The sequence below is a fragment of the Castor canadensis genome, chromosome 13, assembly GCF_047511655.1.
Source record: "Castor canadensis chromosome 13, mCasCan1.hap1v2, whole genome shotgun sequence".
In the NCBI taxonomy this organism is placed as follows: Eukaryota; Metazoa; Chordata; class Mammalia; order Rodentia; family Castoridae; genus Castor; species Castor canadensis.
Genome location: NC_133398.1, coordinates 104,168,256 through 104,188,256, shown reverse-complemented (window position 1 = coordinate 104,188,256; position 20,001 = coordinate 104,168,256). Strand labels below are relative to the sequence as shown.

Genomic DNA, 20,001 nt, shown 5'->3' with positions numbered 1-20,001 from the left:
TGTTTGCGTGCGTGCATGTGTATGGTGTGTGTGCGTGTGTGTGTGTGTGTGTACTGGGGATCAAACCCAAGACCTTGTATATGCTGACGCCCACATTCTACCTCTGAGCTACTCCCTTGGTCCCAAAATGCACAGATTTTTAATTGCACCATTTGAAGTCTTTTGGCAAGTGCATCATTCTCCGTGACCCAAACCCCTAGTTATGAAGAACACCCTTGAAGTTTCCCCAGGCCCTTTCCTGCCTGGCCCATTCCTGCTGCCACCCTAGGCAGATCATCTGTCGTAGAAAGCTTTTCCTGGTCTAGATCATCCTATGATTAGAACCAGTCTTACAGTATGTGCTCCTTTGTGTGTGACTTCTTTTAACATGGTATTTTTAAGATTTATTGTTTATCTATTTGTCATTTCCTTTTATTAAGGTAGAATTCATGTAGCTTAATCATCTTAAAGTGTACAACTTTTAATGGCATTGAGCACATTCACAGTGTTGTTAGACCACCCCATCTGTTTAGTTCCAGAATATTTCATTGCCCAAAAGAAAATCCTATGCCCACTAAGCTTTCCATCTGATATTTTATATAAATGGAGTTGTTGATGTAAAATTACACCTGAGATAACAGAACAGTTACTCTGAGTTAAATATGAGCAGTAGTGCCCCAGGAACACAAACTCAAGTTAAGCTGAAGGAAGTGGTTCCTTTGTAAAGGAGGTTACGTAAGCTTTCTCAGTCACAAAAGTAGGAGACCACAGAGAAGCAGGGACATGTCTTCTGTAGGATTTAAATGTTATCTTTAGCAAGGTGAGGAAATCTTAGAGGATTCCGATGCTGTCTTCAACAAGGCAGAACTACAGAATTCAGTTGTAATTACATTTTATCTTTAGGGTTGGTGGAGGCCAGAAGTCTAGCTAACTTAGCATATATCCCAAGAGTTTTATCTAGTAGTCACAATAAAGCTAGGTCAGATATAGAGGTTGGTAGTAAATGACAATTAAAAGGGACTAGCAAACCCCAAGATAAACTTTGGTTTCTTTATCTGCAACATTCCATCTCTCCACAATCAAGTCTGTAAACTCTTGAATATAGATGTGGTTTCTTAGGAGAACCTGAGTTCATAAAGTCTTACTAGGTGACCTCTTGCATCTTCTCTGTTGATTATTAGATGTTTGAATTGTTTTTACTTTTTGGCTGTTGTGAATAGTACTGCTATGAATATTCTTGTACATGTATTTATTTGAGTATCTGTTTTTAGGAATGGAAATACTGTGACTTGTGGGTAGGTATTTAGTTTATAAAATTGCCATCATTTCCAAACTGCTTTGTACTATTTTACAGTCTGGCCAATAGTGTATTAAGATTCTGGCAACTACATACTCACCTTAATTTAGTGGTGTTAGGCATTCTAATTTTAGCCTCTCTGATGGGGTAGGTTTTTTTGAGGCTAAAAATTTAAATGTGATTTCTCTGATTGGTCATTTTATATGAGCTGCTGAATGATTTAGTGACCTAAGTAGCCTTCCTGTGGCTAATGTAGAAGTAAGTTTTATGTGACTGTTTTACAGTCATCTTTAGTAAAAGCCTGGAGCACTACACTGTAGTGGGTGAGGCACCAATAGACAGCGTATTCTTGAAACCAGTGCCTCTTTTTGTACCCCATGTTCCCAGGACTGCCAGCAGTGGGCACCAGCTGGGTGTTGCAGAAACCAGATTTCAAGCAAACCTCAGATTTACTCTTAGAATGACTCAGAATGGGATCAGGGAGTCAGCATTTTAAAGAGCACCCCATGGAAAGTTTTGTCTTGTCTTTGCTTTTCACTTTTTTATATTATGGAAATTTTTTTATAGTCCAAAATATAGGGAATATGATGAACCCTTCCATCTGCCCATTACCCAGCTCCAGTGTTTACTATTTGGCCAGTCTTGTTTCATCTGTAGCCCTACTTTTATTCCCTCGAGTATTTTAAAGCAAATTATGGGTAATATGTCATTTCAACAATTAATGCCTCATTGTGTATCTCTTGTAGTAACTTTTTTAAAAAAAACTAAATCACCCTGCTGTCATCCTACAACAAGGTAAAATCTGTGCAAAATTCCAAAATCCAAAAAGTCTGGAGTCTAAATCACTTCTGTTCCCAGGCATTTCAGACGAGGGATATTCAACCTATATTAATAATTATTTCTTGTTAAAGGAAAAACACTGAAACACAAACTTCATTTCTGACACCAGATATGTGTGGTTTTCCATGCACCGATTCAACTTCCCTTCATCATCAGCACACACTGGCTGTTCATTCTTTTGCTCGAGGTTGACACAAACCGCTCAGAGTTAGCAGCTGACTCCAGTCTGTGAGGGCTTGGTCCCCACAAGAGAGGCAATCACAAGTCTAAGTTGCCGCTTTGCTTATGACTAATCAGCTAAAATTAGGGGTTCCCAAGACCCCCTCCTCAGGTTTGATAATTTGTTAGAAGGGCTCACAGAATGCTGAAAAACAGTTTGATTACTGGAGTAGTGGTTTGTTACAAAGGATGCAAGTAAGCCAAGTGCTAATGGCTCATACCTGTAATACTACCTTCTTGGGAGGTTGAGATTGGGAGGATTGAAGTAGGAGGCCCAAGCAAATAGTTCTGGAGACCCCCTCTCCAAAAAATAACCAGAGCAAAATGAACTGGAGGTGTGGCTCAAGCAGTAGAGTGCCTGCTTTACAAGCACAAAGCCATGAATTCAAATCCCAGTCCCCGCAAAAAAGGATACAATTAGCCGCCTGAGGAGTCTTCAGGAAACGTCTTGTTGCATGGTGTTCGTGGTAATACTTCTTAAGAGCTGCCTGGCAGTGGGATGTAGTGACTGCGGAACTGAGGGTCTGGAGGCAAGTTTTGTATGAGCAGGTGTAAGGGGCTGAATTTGGTGGTGGCATTGGGTACCAGGTGAAGGAGCAGTTCTGAGCACGGACTGAGCCAGTCACATATAAGTTTCAAACACTGTGGGGGAATAAGGACCTGCAGATATGAGCAGTTGTGCTGTAACTAAGGCAAGAAGCAACCTGGAAGACAGTGTTGTCTTGGACAACTTGTATAAATGAAATGTTTTGCACTGAAGCAGGAAATTGCACAGGTGAGATGGAATGAGCAAAACTGAATTATGAAACTTACATTTTAAAAAAATCATATTCCATAATTAAAGGAGGGTGGCTAAAATACATTTGGAAAACCACAGATAGTTGTTGAAGCAGGGTGAAATGTACATGGGGACTCGTTACTTACCAGTCTCTTTTTCTTTGGTGCATGTTTGGGAATTTTCCTAACTGAAAAGTGGGGGGACTGGGTGCACATCTGTAATCCCATCACTTGGGAGGCTAAGTCAGGAGAATAATGAGTTCAAGGTCAGTCAGGGATACATATGAGAACCAGTCTCATAAGAAGAGTAGGGAGTGGTACATAGGAGTTAACTATTGATTTGAAACAGTTACTGGGACAGGAAGTGAGGTAGAACAGGAGAGTTATACTAAAGTATTCAGTAGTAATCACAGTAATTCACTGACTGTGGATAAATTATTCTCAACTACTCATGGTGGGATTGGGTCAACCTGTTTATGTCTGAAAAACTCGAGAATCAAATAGAAATACTGCTAGAGCTTTATAAGGTCAAGTAATATGAGCTGAAGACACATGTACAGAAACCAATAGCCAGCTTTTGCAAAGGCAGTGCCAGCTGACCATGTAGTGGAAGGGGACTGGTTCCCAGTAACAATGGTAAGTGCAGACTACCTAGAAATACCAAGTCAAAAAAATGATCTATACCTTACTGGACTTCATTAAGAAACCATAGATTGGGTTCTATGGGTAGAAGGTTATCTATACATGGGTTAATGTGGATTAATGGCTATATTTTGGGATCCTGTCCAAAAGAGTGAATTTCATTTAGAATCACTGCCAGTGGAAAGAATGGGTCAAAGATTGCTTGACAAAGATGAGAAAGGTTGTGGGGTCTGACTGGGAGTGGCGTGCGTCCCACTGTGTTGCAGTTGGAGCGGTGCCAGTCCTTTCCAAAGAAGCATCCTCAGGGGAGCGGTGCCGCCGCTTCAATCAGGTGAAGACCCCACACAACCCCCTGGACTCTAGCGCCCCCCTGGTGAAGAAGGGGAAGCAGCGGGAGGTCCCCAAAGCCAAGAAGCCCACTTCACTGAAAAAGGTGTGTGGAATGTTCCTGTGGAAACAAGGCACTGGGAAATGGATAAAATTTCACAGATCTATATTGACTTCTTCCAGGCTCTTACATCTTTAGTTTTTAAGGTTAATTATTATTTGAGCTGGGCTTGGTGGCACATGCTATAATCCCAACACTTGGAAGGCAGGAGAATCGAAATTCAAGGCCAGCCTAGGCTATACAGTAAGACCCTGTCTCAAAAAGAAACAAAGTTTAAATTACTTGAACATGTTGTACAGTGTGTTCATGCTTTGCTAATAAGTGAGCCCTGGCTTTCCCAACACTGCGCTAGAGTGTATGAAGCTGGGATGGCTTCAGCTCTGTGAAAGGAAAATATTTTCTTCCTTTTTCTTACTTTGCAGGAACATGCATAGAAAACCAGAAAGTGGGGAGTGATACTCCTCGTTTACACATTCTGCCTCACTTCCCCAGGCTGATCTATATGGTGTTCAGTCAGTGACTGTTGAACACTTCTGCTCTGACCTTCTGTTAGGATGGTCACATGTGCTCTTTTGTGGTGCCTGTGCTCCATGTCCGTTGAGATGCCTGTGTTTGGGTGACTGTTGAGCTGCAGAATTAGCTTCAGAGCTGGGGCTCTGTGTACCTGCTTTGCATCCCCGGGGGGGACCATGCTACTCTCATACTGGGGGGAGGAGGGGACTTGGGCTAGTCCCCAGGGAATGTGAGCATGTCCCCACTGCAAAGGTATGACCAAGTTCAGTCAACAAAATGAACGTAGACAGTTTATTTTTCAGAAGAGCTTATCTTTTAGGTACAGATCTTTAGGTTTGTCACTTGTTTAATTTTAAAGATTATCTTGAAAGAAAGGCAAGAGAGAAAGCAGCAGCGACTTCAAGAAAATGCTTTGAGCCTAGCTGTTAACAGTGATTATGCACAAGATGCAGAGAGTGGTGCTGATGACCAGGCTCCGGACCAGGCAGAACTCACAGGTATCAGTTTCTGATTGATTGTACCTTAAGAACCTTTCAGATGGGAGAGTCTTGAGAGCAGTGAGCTGTGCACAGAAGCTGTTCAGGCTTCTGCCAGCTCATTGCATCTTTGTGGTATACATTGATCCTCAGGGAAGTTTTCGATGTTGTTTTTTGGTTTTGGCAGTACGGGCTTTGAACTTAGGGCCTTGCACTTGCTAGACAGGTTTGAGCCACTCCCAATAATGAGACTTTTCAGATTCTAAAATTTGAAAATGGATTTGGCCACTGAACTGCACAGTGGTTAAAATGTAACTTTTCTGTATATTTTACCACAGTGAAAATGAATAATTAGACTTGGGGAGGGGGCACACCTCCAGAAAGACCAGAAAGTTGTCCTGACCCTCTGTCTCCACCAACTTTTCTGTTTTTCCCTGAGGATATTTGCTGCCCTCTAAACTAAGGATGTCTGGGAGTTGGCAGGTGTGTGCAGGTGGGACCGCCTTGGGATTGTACCACAGAGCTTTGTGTCACAGGGTCCTGTAGAGGTTGTACAGTGATTTTTTTTTTTCTTTCCCCTTCCCTAAAGGTCCAGGGGAGACAGAAGAATCAGTCTCCTCCACTCCTGTGATTGAGGGCAAGTCAGAAGAACTACTTGGCACAGAACTCCAGAGGGATGCAGAGGCCTGCCAGCCTGCCCCTGATCATGCTGCCCTTCCCAAGATCCACAGCCGGAGATTCCGGGAGTAAGTGAGCACTGCCAGGACAGGCAGGGTGCTTAGGGTTATGTTTGGCACTGATTTCTCCCATCCTTACAGAGTGGAGTGCCATAAATCTGTGTGTTTGGGCCATATTACACTTTGACCTTCCTGGTTGAAAATTGCATCGTCTAGTTCTGCAGGTGTTGGGGGTTAGCCTAATATTTTTGTCTGTGTGTGTCTGCTATGGCTTCTCTCCTGCTGGTAGTGATGCAAGAGGTACCCTTAGTTTGAGGTGGGGCATGGATGATGTAGCAGTGATGATAATCTGGATCCATGTTTCAGTTTCTTGCTATAGTTTCTTAAGGGCAGGATACTTTCTCCTTGTTTGCGCATTCTTCCTTCCCACTGCTCTTCAGGGTAGTCTGTCCAGGTGTTTGTATCCTGGATGGGGAGGTGCATGGGGAGTGGTGAGACTGGGCCCTGTGTAAGCCCTGGAGGGCAGGACCTGGGCTTCTGGCTTTTGTAGTTGGGAGTAGTGGGGAGATGCTTACTCTTCACTTTTATACATCAGACTTATCACGAATCCCATTGTCCCAGTGATGAGGGCTAGCATCCAAACAACTTCCAATCTGATACTGTCTCTTCTCTCTGGAGTTGGACATCTCAGAGCTGCAGTGTTGCAGCCAGTGGCCAAGTTCATGGTATCTGATGTTCCTTTCAGTTACTGCAGCCAGATGCTCAGTAAAGAAGTGGACGCTTGTGTCACAGACCTACTCAAGGAACTGGTTCGGTTCCAAGATCGTATGTACCAGAAAGATCCAGTCAAGGCTAAGACCAAACGCCGGCTTGTATTGGGGTTGAGGGAAGTTCTTAAACACCTAAAGCTCAGGAAACTGAAATGCATCATCATTTCTCCCAACTGTGAGAAGATACAGTCGAAAGGTAAGAGCTCTGTGATATTCCATAGCACATGCTCCCTGTGGCAGTGCCTAGTGTGCTGCCCTCATGATCCACCTTGCACCTGCTTAGTGAGCCAGGCCACACTGTGGGCATTGATGGCTTGCTTTCATTCTTGTTTTTTCCCAGGTTCATTGCCCACTGAGCTCCTCATTCTGAGGCAAGGAGGTGGCATGGTCTTGCACATGGATTTCCAGCAGCCCACACGACCTTCCTCTGGCAGCAGGGAAGGAAGTGCTGGCTGCTGCTATTGAGCTTGTGAGAATTGCTGCAGACCTTGTGCCTGGTTGTCTAGCTATCCTTAAAGAGGGATGTATCTAACCTACTGCAAGTTGTTGGGTTATGATTAACTCATTCTGCTTACTCATTACCAATATGGGTTTATCTTCATTTTACCTGAGCTAGAAGGTGTGTGTTTTGTTGTCAGATGTTTTATATGAGGTGACAGTATACTTCAGTCTGTGGTGTCTCATGTTTGCCCTGCACTTGTGCTAACATGGCTTCCTGAGGACTTGCCTGAGTTGTGCTTCTTCACGTTTAGTAGTATAACTGGTAGTTAAGAGCAGAGTGCTGTCATTCATGTACACCCCTCCTCCATGTCCTCAGGGCTGGGGAAGAAGAGGGGCATCTATACACACAGCCCTTCTCTGGCCCCATTCCTTCCTCCTGTGTGCAAACTTCATTTTGGCCAGAGTCACACTTTGAAGTAACAAGTCCAGGTCCTGGTGCCAAACCCTGAGTGATGATCTTTTCCAGTTGCTATTCCACAACTGAAGCCTGGGGTTTTCCTGACACATGTGAGGCCCCAGGAGGCCCAGGGGCAGCAACTGGACCCCTGTCCTCAGTCGATATAAGTCCAGCATCACCACTGACCAGAACGTGACAGGACTTGTCCATCTGGCTGTGCGTCTGTGGCACCCAGAAGCCTCTTTGGGTCATTGTAGAGAATGAGCCACATGTTTTTCTGGCTCTTTGGTCAACAGTGTATACTATATACCTCTGCACTGATAAAAGGCTCAATTGTTACATGACATTTGTTTCAGGAAAAGGCAAGCTGGGCTCTCTGCCTTCACTAGAAACCCCACTGGTCAGACCTTAGGTAAATCTTGGTGTAGTTCCTTCCCTGTCTCTAAAGAAGTAGCTTGCAAGGCCACTACTCATTTTTGTTTTGTTTTTAAACCTATTTGTCAACTTCCCAATAGAGGAAAGAACTTTATTCTTTCATCCCCAGCCTTCTAATGCATAGTTTGGCTTCCGGTTCTTGTTTTGTGGTGTTTGCCTAATTGCCTATATACTTAATGTTTTTTCTATATACTTAATATTAATTAAACCCACACCATTGGCCAGCAGCCTCAGTGTGCTCTGAGAGAGTTGGGTGCATCAGGCAGCTTGAAATTTCATCTGAAGAAAACTAATTCTGGTCTCTGTGCCCCTCATACAGCTATTACCCCAGCATACCTTTGGCCTCTACCCTGCTCTTACTGGGACACACTGTTAATACAATCCTGTTGGCTTCCCTTTGTGGGTACACCCTTGTTTGGTTGGAACACATCCTCTTATGACTGGGGAGGGAAGGGTGCATAGGAGATACTTTTGAATATCTTGCTTGAAATCTAGTCTCTGATTCTTGATCCTTTGTGATCAGAACTTCTTGTGCTTCTCTCCTCATCAGGAGCTTGTCTTCAGTTAGGTTTCCAGAATGTGGGGCAGTTTGTCTCTGGATCTATGATGTGTTGAGTTTTTGCTCTGTAACCCTTTCCATGACTGCTGGCTCTTCTGGAGCTGTGTCATCATTAGACTTTCTGGACTATTCTTTGCTCTCAGCTTCTTTTTGCTTGGTCTTATAGTTAAATTTCCTGTTAGGATTTCTCAACTGTCTCTTCAACTTTGTACAGCATTTTCTTTCTGTGAGTTGATTTTTTTTTTTTTGTTCTCTGATGATTGCTTTTTGTTTTGTTTTGTTTTTGTCTTGTAGTACTAGGGATGGGAACCCTCACACATGCTAGGCAAGCTCTCTACCACTAAGCCACACCCCACCCCTAAAGATTGCTTTTATTTTTATTTTTATTCTTTTGGTGGGACTGGGGCTTGAACTCAGGGCTTTGTACTTGCAAAGCAGGCACTCTGCTGCTTGAGCCACACCTTCAGTTCATTTTGTTCTGGTTATTTTGGAGATGGGGGGCTCTTAACAAGTATTTGCTCAGGCTGTACTTGAACCACAATCCTGCTAATCTCAGCTTCTCAAGTAGCTAGGATTATAGGCATGAGTCATTGGCGCCCAGCTAAACATTGCTTTTATAATTGTGCAGCTATATATTGGATGTCTTTCTTTGAGTGTTTCATTGATGCCAGGTTGTTCTCCTGTGGAGCCTCCATTTCCTTCAGGGCATTTGGTGTTTGTTTGGGTTGCTTTTGGTAATGTTTTCCTAACTGTCCTCTGACCCTTTTAAAAGAATTCCAGATGTGTGGCTGGCATCTCAGGGCTGTGAGTGGTATTGCAGGGTAGTAGTTCTCAAAGTGCAGGCATCATCTAAGTCACCCATGGGGCTGGTGAAATGCAGATTCCAGAGTTTGTCCCAGCAGGTCAGTACTTCCAGCAACTTCCCAGTGATCATACTGGTATAAAGAGCCCACTTGAAGAGCCTCTACTTCAGAGTGAATTGTTTGGGCTGCTGCCCAGAGGGAGGCTCTTCTCCCCTCTAAGCTGGTTACATGCCTGCCTCCTACTTGGAGGGCAGTTGTGGCTCTTGGATTGTGGCTCTCATGCTCACTATCCAGTGGCATGTGGGGTCCTGCACACCTCTCTGCCTCACCAGAGGGGCTGCAGCTGAGGGATATGTTGCCTCAGCTGTCCTGCCTGACTACGGTGCTATCTGTTGCCAAGCTTTGGGGGACCCTAGGGCTGCTGTGGGCTTTTCTTGGCTTAGGTCTGTTTCTTCAGTTGTCCATTGCATTTTCAGCTTCCAGAACTTTTTGCTCTTGCCACCTCCCATGTAATTGTCTCTTTAAAAAGTGAAAAGGTAGATGTGTCTATACTTGATCTGTAGTCTCCTGCCTTCCCTGAAGCACCTTCCTCTTGATGGAGAAGGCTGGGTTTTGACTTGATTGGCATCTTAAGGATTTGTTATGTTTATGTACTTGAAATGTATTTGTTTGATCATCTGTTTCTGTATTTTTCTGCTTGAAGCATAAGGAACTTGAAAGTTAATCCCCTGTTCAACCAGATGGAGAGTCAGCTCCCGAGTCACACAGGATGTGCCTTTAAGAAGTCCCCTTCTTGAATTTGTTATGGGCAGGATGCAGTTAGGTTCCAGGTGATACTTTTTCACAGTTCTAAATAATTATAGCAAACATTTATTGTTTTTCAGAATTGCTTTATAAGAAATGTGTATCTTACAGTTTCAATACTTGACATGAAAGGGCAACTGTAACCCTAAAGCATGTGACCCACTGCCTTCTAGTGACCTCTGCAGTGCCTCCCATGCCTGATTTCCCCCATCCCTCCACCCTCCAAATCATGCCACCCTCCTGGAAAGTTGTTTATAGCATTTTTCTTAGGAACTGTCAGTATATTCTCACTTAAGAACTTTTTGTTTCCTCTGAACTAATCACATATTCTTTGCGCATATTTCTTTTGAGAACTTGATTTTTTTATATTAACTTGTTCCTTTTTTTTGTAATAAGCTAGCCCTTGGATAAAAGTTGCAAATATTTTTTTAGTTCTTTCCCTTTTTCATAAAAAACAAAAAAACTTCTTTTTGGCTTTGTAGAAACTACATGTTGTAAATATTGTTTTGTTGTTTCGGTTTTCTGAAGGGCCTCACTATGTAGGCCAGACTGTCCTCAAACTCATGATTCTCCTGCCTCTACCTTCCAAGTGCTGGAATACAGGTGTGCACCACCATACCAGGTTTGCTTGCTTGCTTTCTTACATATGTATTTATTTGTTTGTTTCAATTCTGCAATTTGAAGTCATGGTGTTGCCCTTGCCAGGCAGTCACTCTACCACTTCAGTTATTTGCACAGCCCCTATTTATTTATTTGTTTTTGCATATAAGTTTTACTTTTATTTTTAAACCTTCTCCAAAGCTATTCAAATTTTTTTTTCTGTTTTTTTCCCTGGTTCTTCCATGTTTTTATGTATATGTAGAATGTATTTCCGTCTAAGACATAAGTACAAGTCTAGATCAGTCTTCTCAGAGGCCTACCCAGTCACCCCAAGGTCTCGTGCCCCACTGATTCAAAATACTGTTCCTAACATACTCAGTTTTCAAACATTCAGGTTATTTTTGGACCCTTCATTCTGTTTGATCTGCATCTCCTTGTTTATCTTGTTGTGGCTTTATTGCAAATTTGTATCCTGGTGATGCCAGCTTCAAATTGTCTCCTACTTTTAATTTACCAAAGAAATCCTGTTTGTAGGCAGTCACAATATTTTAAAGTTTAAAGTTAATAATGTACAGTTGGCATTTTGTTATTTTAGATCATCTCTATCCAAAAGCACATTAGCATGTTGGAGTTGTTCTGTTTATCTTTCACACTTCTTGATAAATGTATTCCTGCCCACTGTCATCTTTGGTTCCCCATGTAAATGGAGTCATCTCTTTGATTGTGCATTCTCACTGGCTGCTGTTGAAACATAGAGACATGCCAACTGCTGTTACTCGCTTCTCCTGTGTTGGGATTGTTCCTCGATGTTGGAACTCTGGGTGGCCAGGTGTGTTACCTGTACCTTCCACCTATCCTGCCTCATGCTGGCCTTGGCTCACCTGGAAGCAGACCCAGGTGTAGGGAACAGGTGTAGGGCCAGTGAGCCCTTGGGAGCCTGGCCCCTGGGCCTGACCAGTTGTGCTACATGAGATATTGTCTTTAACATCTCTGAGCCCCTGGTTCTGTCTCTATAAGAGGGGGAAGTTATCGATTTTGAAGAACTGATTGTACCATGTGGCTGTGACTTGCTCTCTCTTGGTGGAATTTTGCAGGGGTCATTGACCTGAGTATAACATTGTAGGGTGGGGTATGTTGCTGACTGTAGAATCAATATCACCTCCGTGCCCTGTGTGATAATGTCCTTGTCTTCTGACCAGGTGGACTGGATGACACCCTGCATACCATTATCCATTATGCCTGTGAGCAGAACATTCCCTTTGTATTTGCTCTCAACCGCAAGGCTCTAGGGCGTAGTCTGAACAAAGCAGTTCCTGTCAGTGTTGTGGGGATCTTCAGCTATGATGGAGCCCAGGTGAGTTGAGCCCAAGTCTCTCTGGTCCCTGCCCATGGGTGGAAGTTGGGGACAGGAGGCCTGTGTGCCTGCCCATAGGGAAGCCTAGAACCTCTGGTAGGTTGGCACTGAGAAGCTACCACTGAGGCAGAACCTTCCTATAAAACAGTGGGCTTACTGCCATCAGAGAATCACAGGTAGGCCATCCTACCTGTGTTAGCCCTGCTTCCTTGTGGAGGTTGCTGTCGCTGAGCATGCAGGAAACTAACCATCTTTCCTGTGTGCTCTCACTTGTGCCTAAGGACCAGTTCCACAAGATGGTCGAGCTGACAATGGTGGCCCGGCAGGCATACAAAACCATGCTGGAGAACATGCAGCAGGACCTGGCAGGAGGAGCTGGGCCTCAGATTCCTCCCAGCCCACCCACACAGGACCCCAGCTGCTCTTCTGTAGATGATCCCCCAGCCTCCACCGGAAAAGAACCACACTACAGTGAGTGCTCAGTGAAGGGTCTGGTGTTAGGGTGAATGTCCTCTTTAAGTTGTTTATCACCGTTAAATCAGGGGCCTGAGAGTTGCAGCTTGGTACTGTTGCTATAAGACCCGCTATAATAAGTCCCAGAGGTTCATGCCAAGAACAGCTGCAGTAGGGTCTATCAGTCCAGGCCATTGCCTAAGAAATGTTAGCACACTTTAGAAGTTTCAAGGGCTCATCAGTGACTGTCTCCAGGTGTCACCTGAACAGAGGTAGCTTAAGGACAGCTGTACCTAAGACCAGCTTGGGAAGCTGAGTGGAGTTTCTCAAGGCCATTGCTCAATAAGTTCTGCTCTCTGGGGAGTGAGAGTGATGCTGCTCATTAAGGAGAAACCTGGCAGGCAGATGGGGAAGAGCAGGTAGAACCTGCCAGCAACTCACCTGAGCAGAGTGAGCTGGCAGCGTCTGTAACTCACTCCATCATGCTGCTGGTTTCTGATGGACTTTGGTGACTTGTCAGTGTCTGCTCATCACTTGAGCTGTTTTCCTATTTTAGTTGAAATTTGGAGAAAACATCTGGAAACATACAGTCGATGTGCCCTGGAGCTAGAAGAATCACTGGAGGCGTCAACCTCTCAGATGATGAACTTGAATTTATAAGAAGAGAGCTCTTTCCTGTGTGTCTGTGTATTTTGGGTAAGGAGGGGGAGGCTTGAAAAAGACTTTGGGGCTTTTCCTTCTCAGTTCTTCACTGGCCTAACGTATGGTGAATGACTGTTGAGTTGGAAATTAATGGGCCTGAGAGGGCACAGGAAACAGTGTTTGTAGGCCCTCATAGCCACAGATCCTGCTGAATGGACTCACATATGCCAGCGGAAGCCTTTCCTAAGAGCCTGGTGATTTCCATTTGGGCTTTCTGAGCATACTGTGGATCTGGAAAATACTGGAAAACATAATCCTGAGTACTCCAGCTGCTAAGGAAATGTTCCCTCTGTTGCAGCATAGATGAGCCAAGCAAGGGAGTTTGCAGCAAGCAGCAGTTGTGCAGCTGCCTGCAGGGGATCGTGGGGAGGGCCCCCACCCCTGGGTTCACTGGTGTCAGAGCAGGCGGGCAGTGGGAAGCGCCCTTTCTCAGGGGACATAGCTCTGCTACTTAATGATACGGAGGATTTGCTAAAATGAGCCTCAGAAGGAAAGTTAGATTCTAACCTGTGACTTTTTGACATGGATTACTCCTTTTAGTCTTTGTTTTCCAAAGAAGCAGGTATATTGAAATTCCTAGATTTCATTTTAATAATCTACAGCTCTTTTTTTAAATGAACATATTCTGAATGTGGCTTCTGCCTTAGAGGCCAGGAGGACAGAGCTTTTGTATTTTTCCTGCAATAAGAGGGCTATTTATTTTGAATAAAGAGTGATTATTTAATTTCCTTTTAGACTCTGGTGATCTTAGGCTTATCAATGGTCTCAGTCTTACTGATTCTTCTTGCATCATGGTTTTTCCCTCTTGGACACTGGGTCGTCATGGTGCCTGGCACTCCCAGCCCTAGAAGTATTGAGTGCTAAAGTCTGTCCCTGCTCAGCCCCAACCCGCACTTGGGTTCTTTTTGCCAAAGCCCATAGCAGGAAAGAATTTTACACTACTCTTTGCTTGTCAAGCAAACAGGTATTGTTTTGACTTTGAAACTCTATTAATTGAAGTCAGTCACAGCCAGCATAGATCTCTGAGAAGTGAATGGCTTATGATGAGCAAGTAAGATTGGAAGAATGAGTTAGAAACAGTATACATTGACCAGTGGTAGCATGACCAGAGGTTGGTGTGTGGAGCACCACCTGCCCTGCCCTGCCCTGCCCATTGTTGACATATTCTGAGCTGGTTCAACATGGTTGGTAGATGTAGCTGGCCAGACCAGCGGGTCAGAGGAGAGATCTTTCCTGCCCCCACACTGTGTCAGTAGGTAACAAGTAAGTAGTAAATTTGAAAGTTGGAGATTATTTGAGAATAAAAGCTACAAAACTAATTTATGGGGAATATTCAAATAGCTTATTAGCTACACTCAGCAGTTAAAGTCAGAAAAATATTTTAAATGTCTACCGGAGGTGAAGACCTGCTCAGAGGTCATTCTTGGAGAGCTGTAGGTTTGTGGAATTTGTTTTGCTAATCCAGGCTCCTGGCTTAAGCAGAATGCATAGGTGAGTTTTTAACATCTCATTTAGCTTCCGCAGGATTCCTTCTCTTAATCCTGTTCTGGCTTGTGGCACCTTGGTTGTGCCATCACTTTGTGGGCAGTAGAGAACTCCTGCTGAGGCCAGCACGGAAGTGCTGCTCAGCTAGCCCATTCACCCGGTGTGCTGATGGTGCCTGAGGCAAACAGTGCTGGGAGTTGCAGGGGATGGGTACCAAATTGAACTTGCAGCTCTTTGTGTCAGCAGTGCAAAGAATCACAAATTTCTTTCTCATAGCCACATTTTGCTACAGGCACTCCACTATAACCTCAAGTGTATAATGGGTTCATTAAGTAAGAACATGCTCTGACTAAATCCAGACTTTGGGAAACAGCACCAAGAGAAGGGACCCAGAGCTGGCGGTATTCACGTAGCTGTTTGTCATGGTTGAAGCCACATGGCAAGCATAAACCACAGTGAAAACTGATGCAGATTTTATAGAAAATTTTCATATCGTGAGTATGTATGTTTCTGTGGGGAGGATTAGCATGCAATGGCCAGATGGCCAAGCAGGTGCCCCAGCAGTGGCTGGCTCTCTTGGCTCCACATGAAGGAGAGGGCAAATGTGGCAATCAGGGTGTCTGCCCAGAACTCAGCTGGCTTCAGGATTCTTTTTTGTGTTGGATCCAGGAAGTGAGCTGCAGGAACCCGTATGCTGATCTCGTAACACGGTTGTTACCACACACATCCTGCTCGATAAAGACGGGAGCTGTGGCCACACGGCTGAGGAGACATGCAGTATCTCCCTGTGTCACAAGAGGGGCATGGTTTTGCTTTCATTAGAGGTTTTGGTTTTATGATAGCTGTGAAAACTGCCATTTCACAATCAAGAAGAGTCATGTCTAAGATGTCTGAGCAGCTCTAGGGCCAAGCTTTCACAAGTTCACACACACAGTGACTTAGTCTTCATGTTAACAGCTTTAATAATTAGAGACTCAAGCAGGTACAAGAGAACACACTCATCACTCAGGCTACTGTCAAAAAAGTTTAATATGGTACCAGGAACTTTGCATAATTGACCTGTTTAGCTTTTCTACCTCAAATGCCTAGTGTTCTTTATAGAAGCGGAGCATTGGGGTGGGGTGGGGTAAATATAAGCAGGAACCACAGAACTTCTGAGATTAGTGAAGAATGACACAGATATCACAGAGCCATCCAAAACTGGACCTTATCGTCACTGAAGGTTTAAGGCAAAGGGTTTTCACTTGGAATCTCACTTTTCCCACCCCAGGATTGGACCCTGGGGTTAAACATCTAGCTCTTTAGATGGGCACAGCAGCGGGCTGGACTTAACATCTGTCAAACCAGGATGGGGGTGGGCTGTATTAGCCCTGCTAGCTGTCCTGGGTGAGGTTCGAATGTGAAATGGAAGTCCTGGGATCAAGTAGGAGTGGCCACCAGAGGCAAAGGAGCCTTCACACTTCTGTTTCTAACATGATATTTCGGTTTGGAATCTCCTAAGAACACCTGGTCACCTGTGTCTGTCACCAGACCCTCTGTTGTAAGCACCTTGAAAGGTCTTGGTTACAGTCCCAAGCCTACTCAGGGCTCATTGCTTCTCTACTGCCCAACGTTTGGGAGGGGCAGGTCAGATGGTGGTCCGAGAGCTGTGCAGAGCTGGCCAGGGGCAATACAGTTTGCTGCTGTGGGTGCTGGGGCCTTCAGTTTGCTAGGGTGGGTGGCTGGCTGGGAGCCAGGGTCGGATCAGGCTCTGGGTTGGGAACTGCCTCCTGGTGGCTAGAAGGTGTCCTTGCTACAGCTTTCCTGAAAGAAAAAGGTAGTTTTTGAATTCTTGGCAGAATACCTGAGTCTTCTCTGCTCTGCAACCCAGTTTCTCCTATAGACCATCTCAGATGGAATAAAGGCCTGGCATCTCATGGTGTAGGATCCCCTTGGAATCTAAGCATCAAAGCATTTGGGAATGGTTTTTCTACAGGGGACAGGATTGCACAAGCAGCCCATTTGCTCCACCTCCTGGTCCAACCGGCTGCTTAGAGCACACATTCCCGGAGGGCTTAGGTTGAGAGTCTGCAGATGTTCTAGTGTGAAAAGACCAACTGAGCCCTCACTCTTTTGCCAACGAAGGGGAGGGAGAGGGCTTTAGGGCCCTCAGCTTGAGCTGGTAGAGAGCCCCCACCTCTATGCAACTCGTGTGGCCTGTCTTCTGGTGGTATCCAAGAAAGCAACACCAGTGAATTTGGAGCCTGTGGCCCAGGCAGCCTCCACCTACGTGGCTTATCTGGGAACACCGCTGCTTCTGCAGCCTTGGACCTGCTGATTGACCCCACTAGGGCTGGACCCAGGATGCTACCTTTCCTTGCTCCCCAGCAGTGCCCAGCTGAGCGCCACCTGCAGGCAGCCCCACCTGTGTACTTGCAGAATGCTGTCCAAACACTGGGCCCATTCAGATGGCTTCATGCCTCCCAATCCTGCCTCAGTGCCAAGACGGAGAATTCAAAAACATCTGTGCAGGCTGAAGAGTAGCCCACTTACAGATTGGGAGTCCCTGCAAGATCCCCTGGGTAGTCAGTACGCACCCATGCCTTCCTCCAGCCCTGCATCAGCCGATCGTGCTCCCCGACCACAGCCTGCCAGGCAGCAAGCTCTCTGCTCCACTTTTCCTGCTGGGCTGCCTCTGGAAGACAAACAGCCAAGGTCATGGCTCTGCAGTCCTCTGTGGCACCACTAATGCACATTGTTCACCAAAGCCCCACCACAGGTCATTTGTGAGGGGCAAGGCCCAGTTTTGACCTATCCAGTGGTCTGCTCTCCTTGTGGCGGTGTTCAGAAAAGCCATTCCACCTACCCCTTCAGTGGCACCTTCTCTCCAAGGCCACAGTAAACCTGTCCTCTGCTTCCCATTGCTGCTTCCTGTTCCTGCCATGGCAAGAGGGCTTTCCGCAGCCATACAAGTGAGTGGTCTGCTTAGAGGGGCCTGCAGCGTCCTTAGTTCCCTCTAGTGAGAGTGAGCATGCAGATCACCTCTGCTCTCGCCAAGGTATGTGGCACCTCAGGAAGCCAGCAAGGCTGTGGGTTCTGAACATTCTGTCCTTTGCCACTGAATCTCCGTGGCTTTCCAAAGAGGTGTCTTGACACAAACCTGACAACCACGCAAGTGAAGCACATCACTGACTTCAGAAGCAGGCTCCCAAGAACATGAGTCCTTCTTACATGAGGCAGACACCAGTAAGCAGGGGCCCCAGTAGTCTGTCTGAGTGCCAAGTACCTGTCCAGTCTGCAGCCCAGGCCTCTGCAGGACACGTGGGAGGGTGAGGGGAGTGCCCCCGCAGTGGTCCTTGGGGGCTCTGCAAGTTCGCCTGATTGTATTCTAACAGCCTGTGAGCTGAGCAGAGCAGGGGACCCTCTTCAGAAAATCATTTTGCTTTGTAATCACATCCTGCCGCAGCACTCCTAGTACAGTAGGCCCTTGGTGTCTCTGGTTCCAAGGAGACCACCGCTGAGGAGAGCACGTGGATGTTCAGGATGCATAGAGCTCAGCTCTGTACCCTGGATGCTTGATTCATTTTTTTCATAACACTGCCTAGCTCTGTTAAAGACACATTGCCTTTCAACACATCTCATATTGTCGCTTTATCACTTAAATTAAGCTATTAAATTTTACCTTGCATTTTAGGTACCATTTGCTTTGGGGCAGCAGATTTTCACAAAATTCAGGGCAGGGAAACACTCAGCAGGTCATGAATTTAAACACTACTTACAATGTGGAACTAAGAATTTCACATCAACTGAGATGTATACATGGGAATTGAAATTTTGTGTTTTGACCACACTTCATCAAAACCATCTGTGATAAATCTACAAATAAGGTGTGCTTACTGCACATTTGAGAAAATCATGAACAGAAGAGGATAGGAAAACAGCTGTCTGAACAGTAATCCTGTCATCTATCTCCCTGCCTCCTCTGTGTAACTTGGCTTTAAAGCTGCCTGTCCTCTGTTGGTGCCAGCCTTGGGCAAGTCACTTAGCCTTTTGTTTCATCCTCTGTAAAAGGGGCAACTGCAGCACCCACCTTCTCAGACAAGGAAATTAGACATAATAAAGCAGGCACAGACTTCATACTGCCCACCTGCCTCATGGAGGCAGCATAGTCACTTGCCAGCAGTGCTACCTCTAACTCTTGGATGAGGCTTCACAATTTGCCAGTTCCTTTCCTTGCTGCTGCCATCCTGATGGCAGCATGGGGGTTGGATGGGTGGGCCAGAGTGTTTCACAAATGTAGACAGCTGGGGTTCTAGGACTGAACCTTTGCAGGTACTTTTCTCTCTCAAACCCACCTCACAGCCACAGCAATACCCAGAGCATAGCTCTGCTGAGTCCTCTGAAAGTGGCTTCAAAGACTGGTGAGCACCAGCACCTGGATACCCATCCAGGTGATGACCTTCCCTCTGCCCCGGCACAATACAAAGGGTCTCTGGGCTAGATGCACAGCAGATGGGTTCAATGGATAAGGAAGTCCCTGCTCTCCCCATTTAAGTCCACAACCCTCCCCCACAAAGCCTCTCAGAGATGCTAAATTGCCAGCCACCCAGCCCTGCCAAGTCAGAATTTGCATTCTAGCAGGAGCCCAGGACTGTGATACGCGAAAGTGGCAAAGGGCTGGACTCATCAGGTTCTCTCCAGTATGTATGGAAATCACCTAGCGATTTCTGGAACCCCTCACCCCAGAGGTCTGACTGGGCAGACCTGGGGCAGGGCCTGCTTCCTTGGTATTTCTAGTGAGTTCCCTCACAATGCGGGTACTGTAAGTCCTGAGACCATACCTTGGTGAGAAATTGCTGAGACATGGGGGATCTTTGTGTCTCCTCGTTGATACAAATGGACAACATTATGAAACACCTGAGGGATGCATTAATGGATGCCAAAGCAAACAGAAAATAGCAACTTGGAAAAAGTGCGAGAAAAAAAACGGTATTCTCAGTGAAAAGAATCTGCTGCGCCTGTGAAACATACAATAAAAGAATGACAAAAGCCCTAAGAAATATGTGATAGAAATAAAATCAGTCACTAAGGTCTAGAAGGCAAAACTGAGAAAACCTAAGAAATAGAGGGAAAATTTAAAGAGATTACAAGAAAGAGAAGGTGGAATGTTAAGAGCAGTCCAAGTAGTCTCAGCTCAGAAAGAGTTCCAGAAAAAGAACAGAAGGGAAATGAAAATAGTGAATAGATATTCAAGCAAATATTCCAGAATTGGAGGGCAAGGACTTCCATATTTAATGGGCCCAGCCGAGGCATGAAAAGATCAAGCCATCGTGAGATACCACAGTGCTCGA

At 45.4% G+C, this 20,001-nt stretch overlaps 2 protein-coding genes across 10 annotated transcripts in view; one reads left to right on the top strand and one right to left on the bottom strand.

The window, feature by feature from the left end:
* Secisbp2 (SECIS binding protein 2) overlaps positions 1–20,001 on the top strand; it is a 49,561-nt gene that overhangs the window by 20,196 nt on the left and 9,364 nt on the right. For 6 of the 7 annotated variants that reach the window (XM_020160942.2, XM_020160941.2, XM_074052387.1 and 3 more), the window contains 7 exons: positions 4,021–4,187; positions 5,014–5,152; positions 5,721–5,877; positions 6,554–6,774; positions 11,877–12,031; positions 12,313–12,502; positions 13,041–13,914. In XM_020160942.2, coding sequence (XP_020016531.2) covers positions 4,021–4,187; positions 5,014–5,152; positions 5,721–5,877; positions 6,554–6,774; positions 11,877–12,031; positions 12,313–12,502; positions 13,041–13,144 — 1,133 coding nt within the window. In that variant the 3' untranslated portion in view covers positions 13,145–13,914. Of the gene's footprint in view, positions 1–4,020; positions 4,188–5,013; positions 5,153–5,720; positions 5,878–6,553; positions 6,775–11,876; positions 12,032–12,312; positions 12,503–13,040; positions 13,915–20,001 lie in introns of those variants that run through there. The other variant, XM_074052384.1, reaches the window with a different exon arrangement.
* Positions 15,683–20,001, bottom strand: part of Sema4d (semaphorin 4D) — a 111,905-nt gene continuing 107,586 nt past the window's right edge. For 2 of the 3 annotated variants that reach the window (XM_074052383.1, XM_020160944.2), the window contains 2 exons: positions 17,248–17,345; positions 15,683–16,474 (listed from right to left, as the gene is read on the bottom strand). In XM_074052383.1, the coding sequence (XP_073908484.1) occupies positions 16,448–16,474; positions 17,248–17,345 (125 nt within the window). In that variant the 3' untranslated portion in view covers positions 15,683–16,447. The remainder of the gene's footprint in view (positions 16,475–17,247; positions 17,346–20,001) is intronic. The other variant, XR_012440513.1, reaches the window with a different exon arrangement.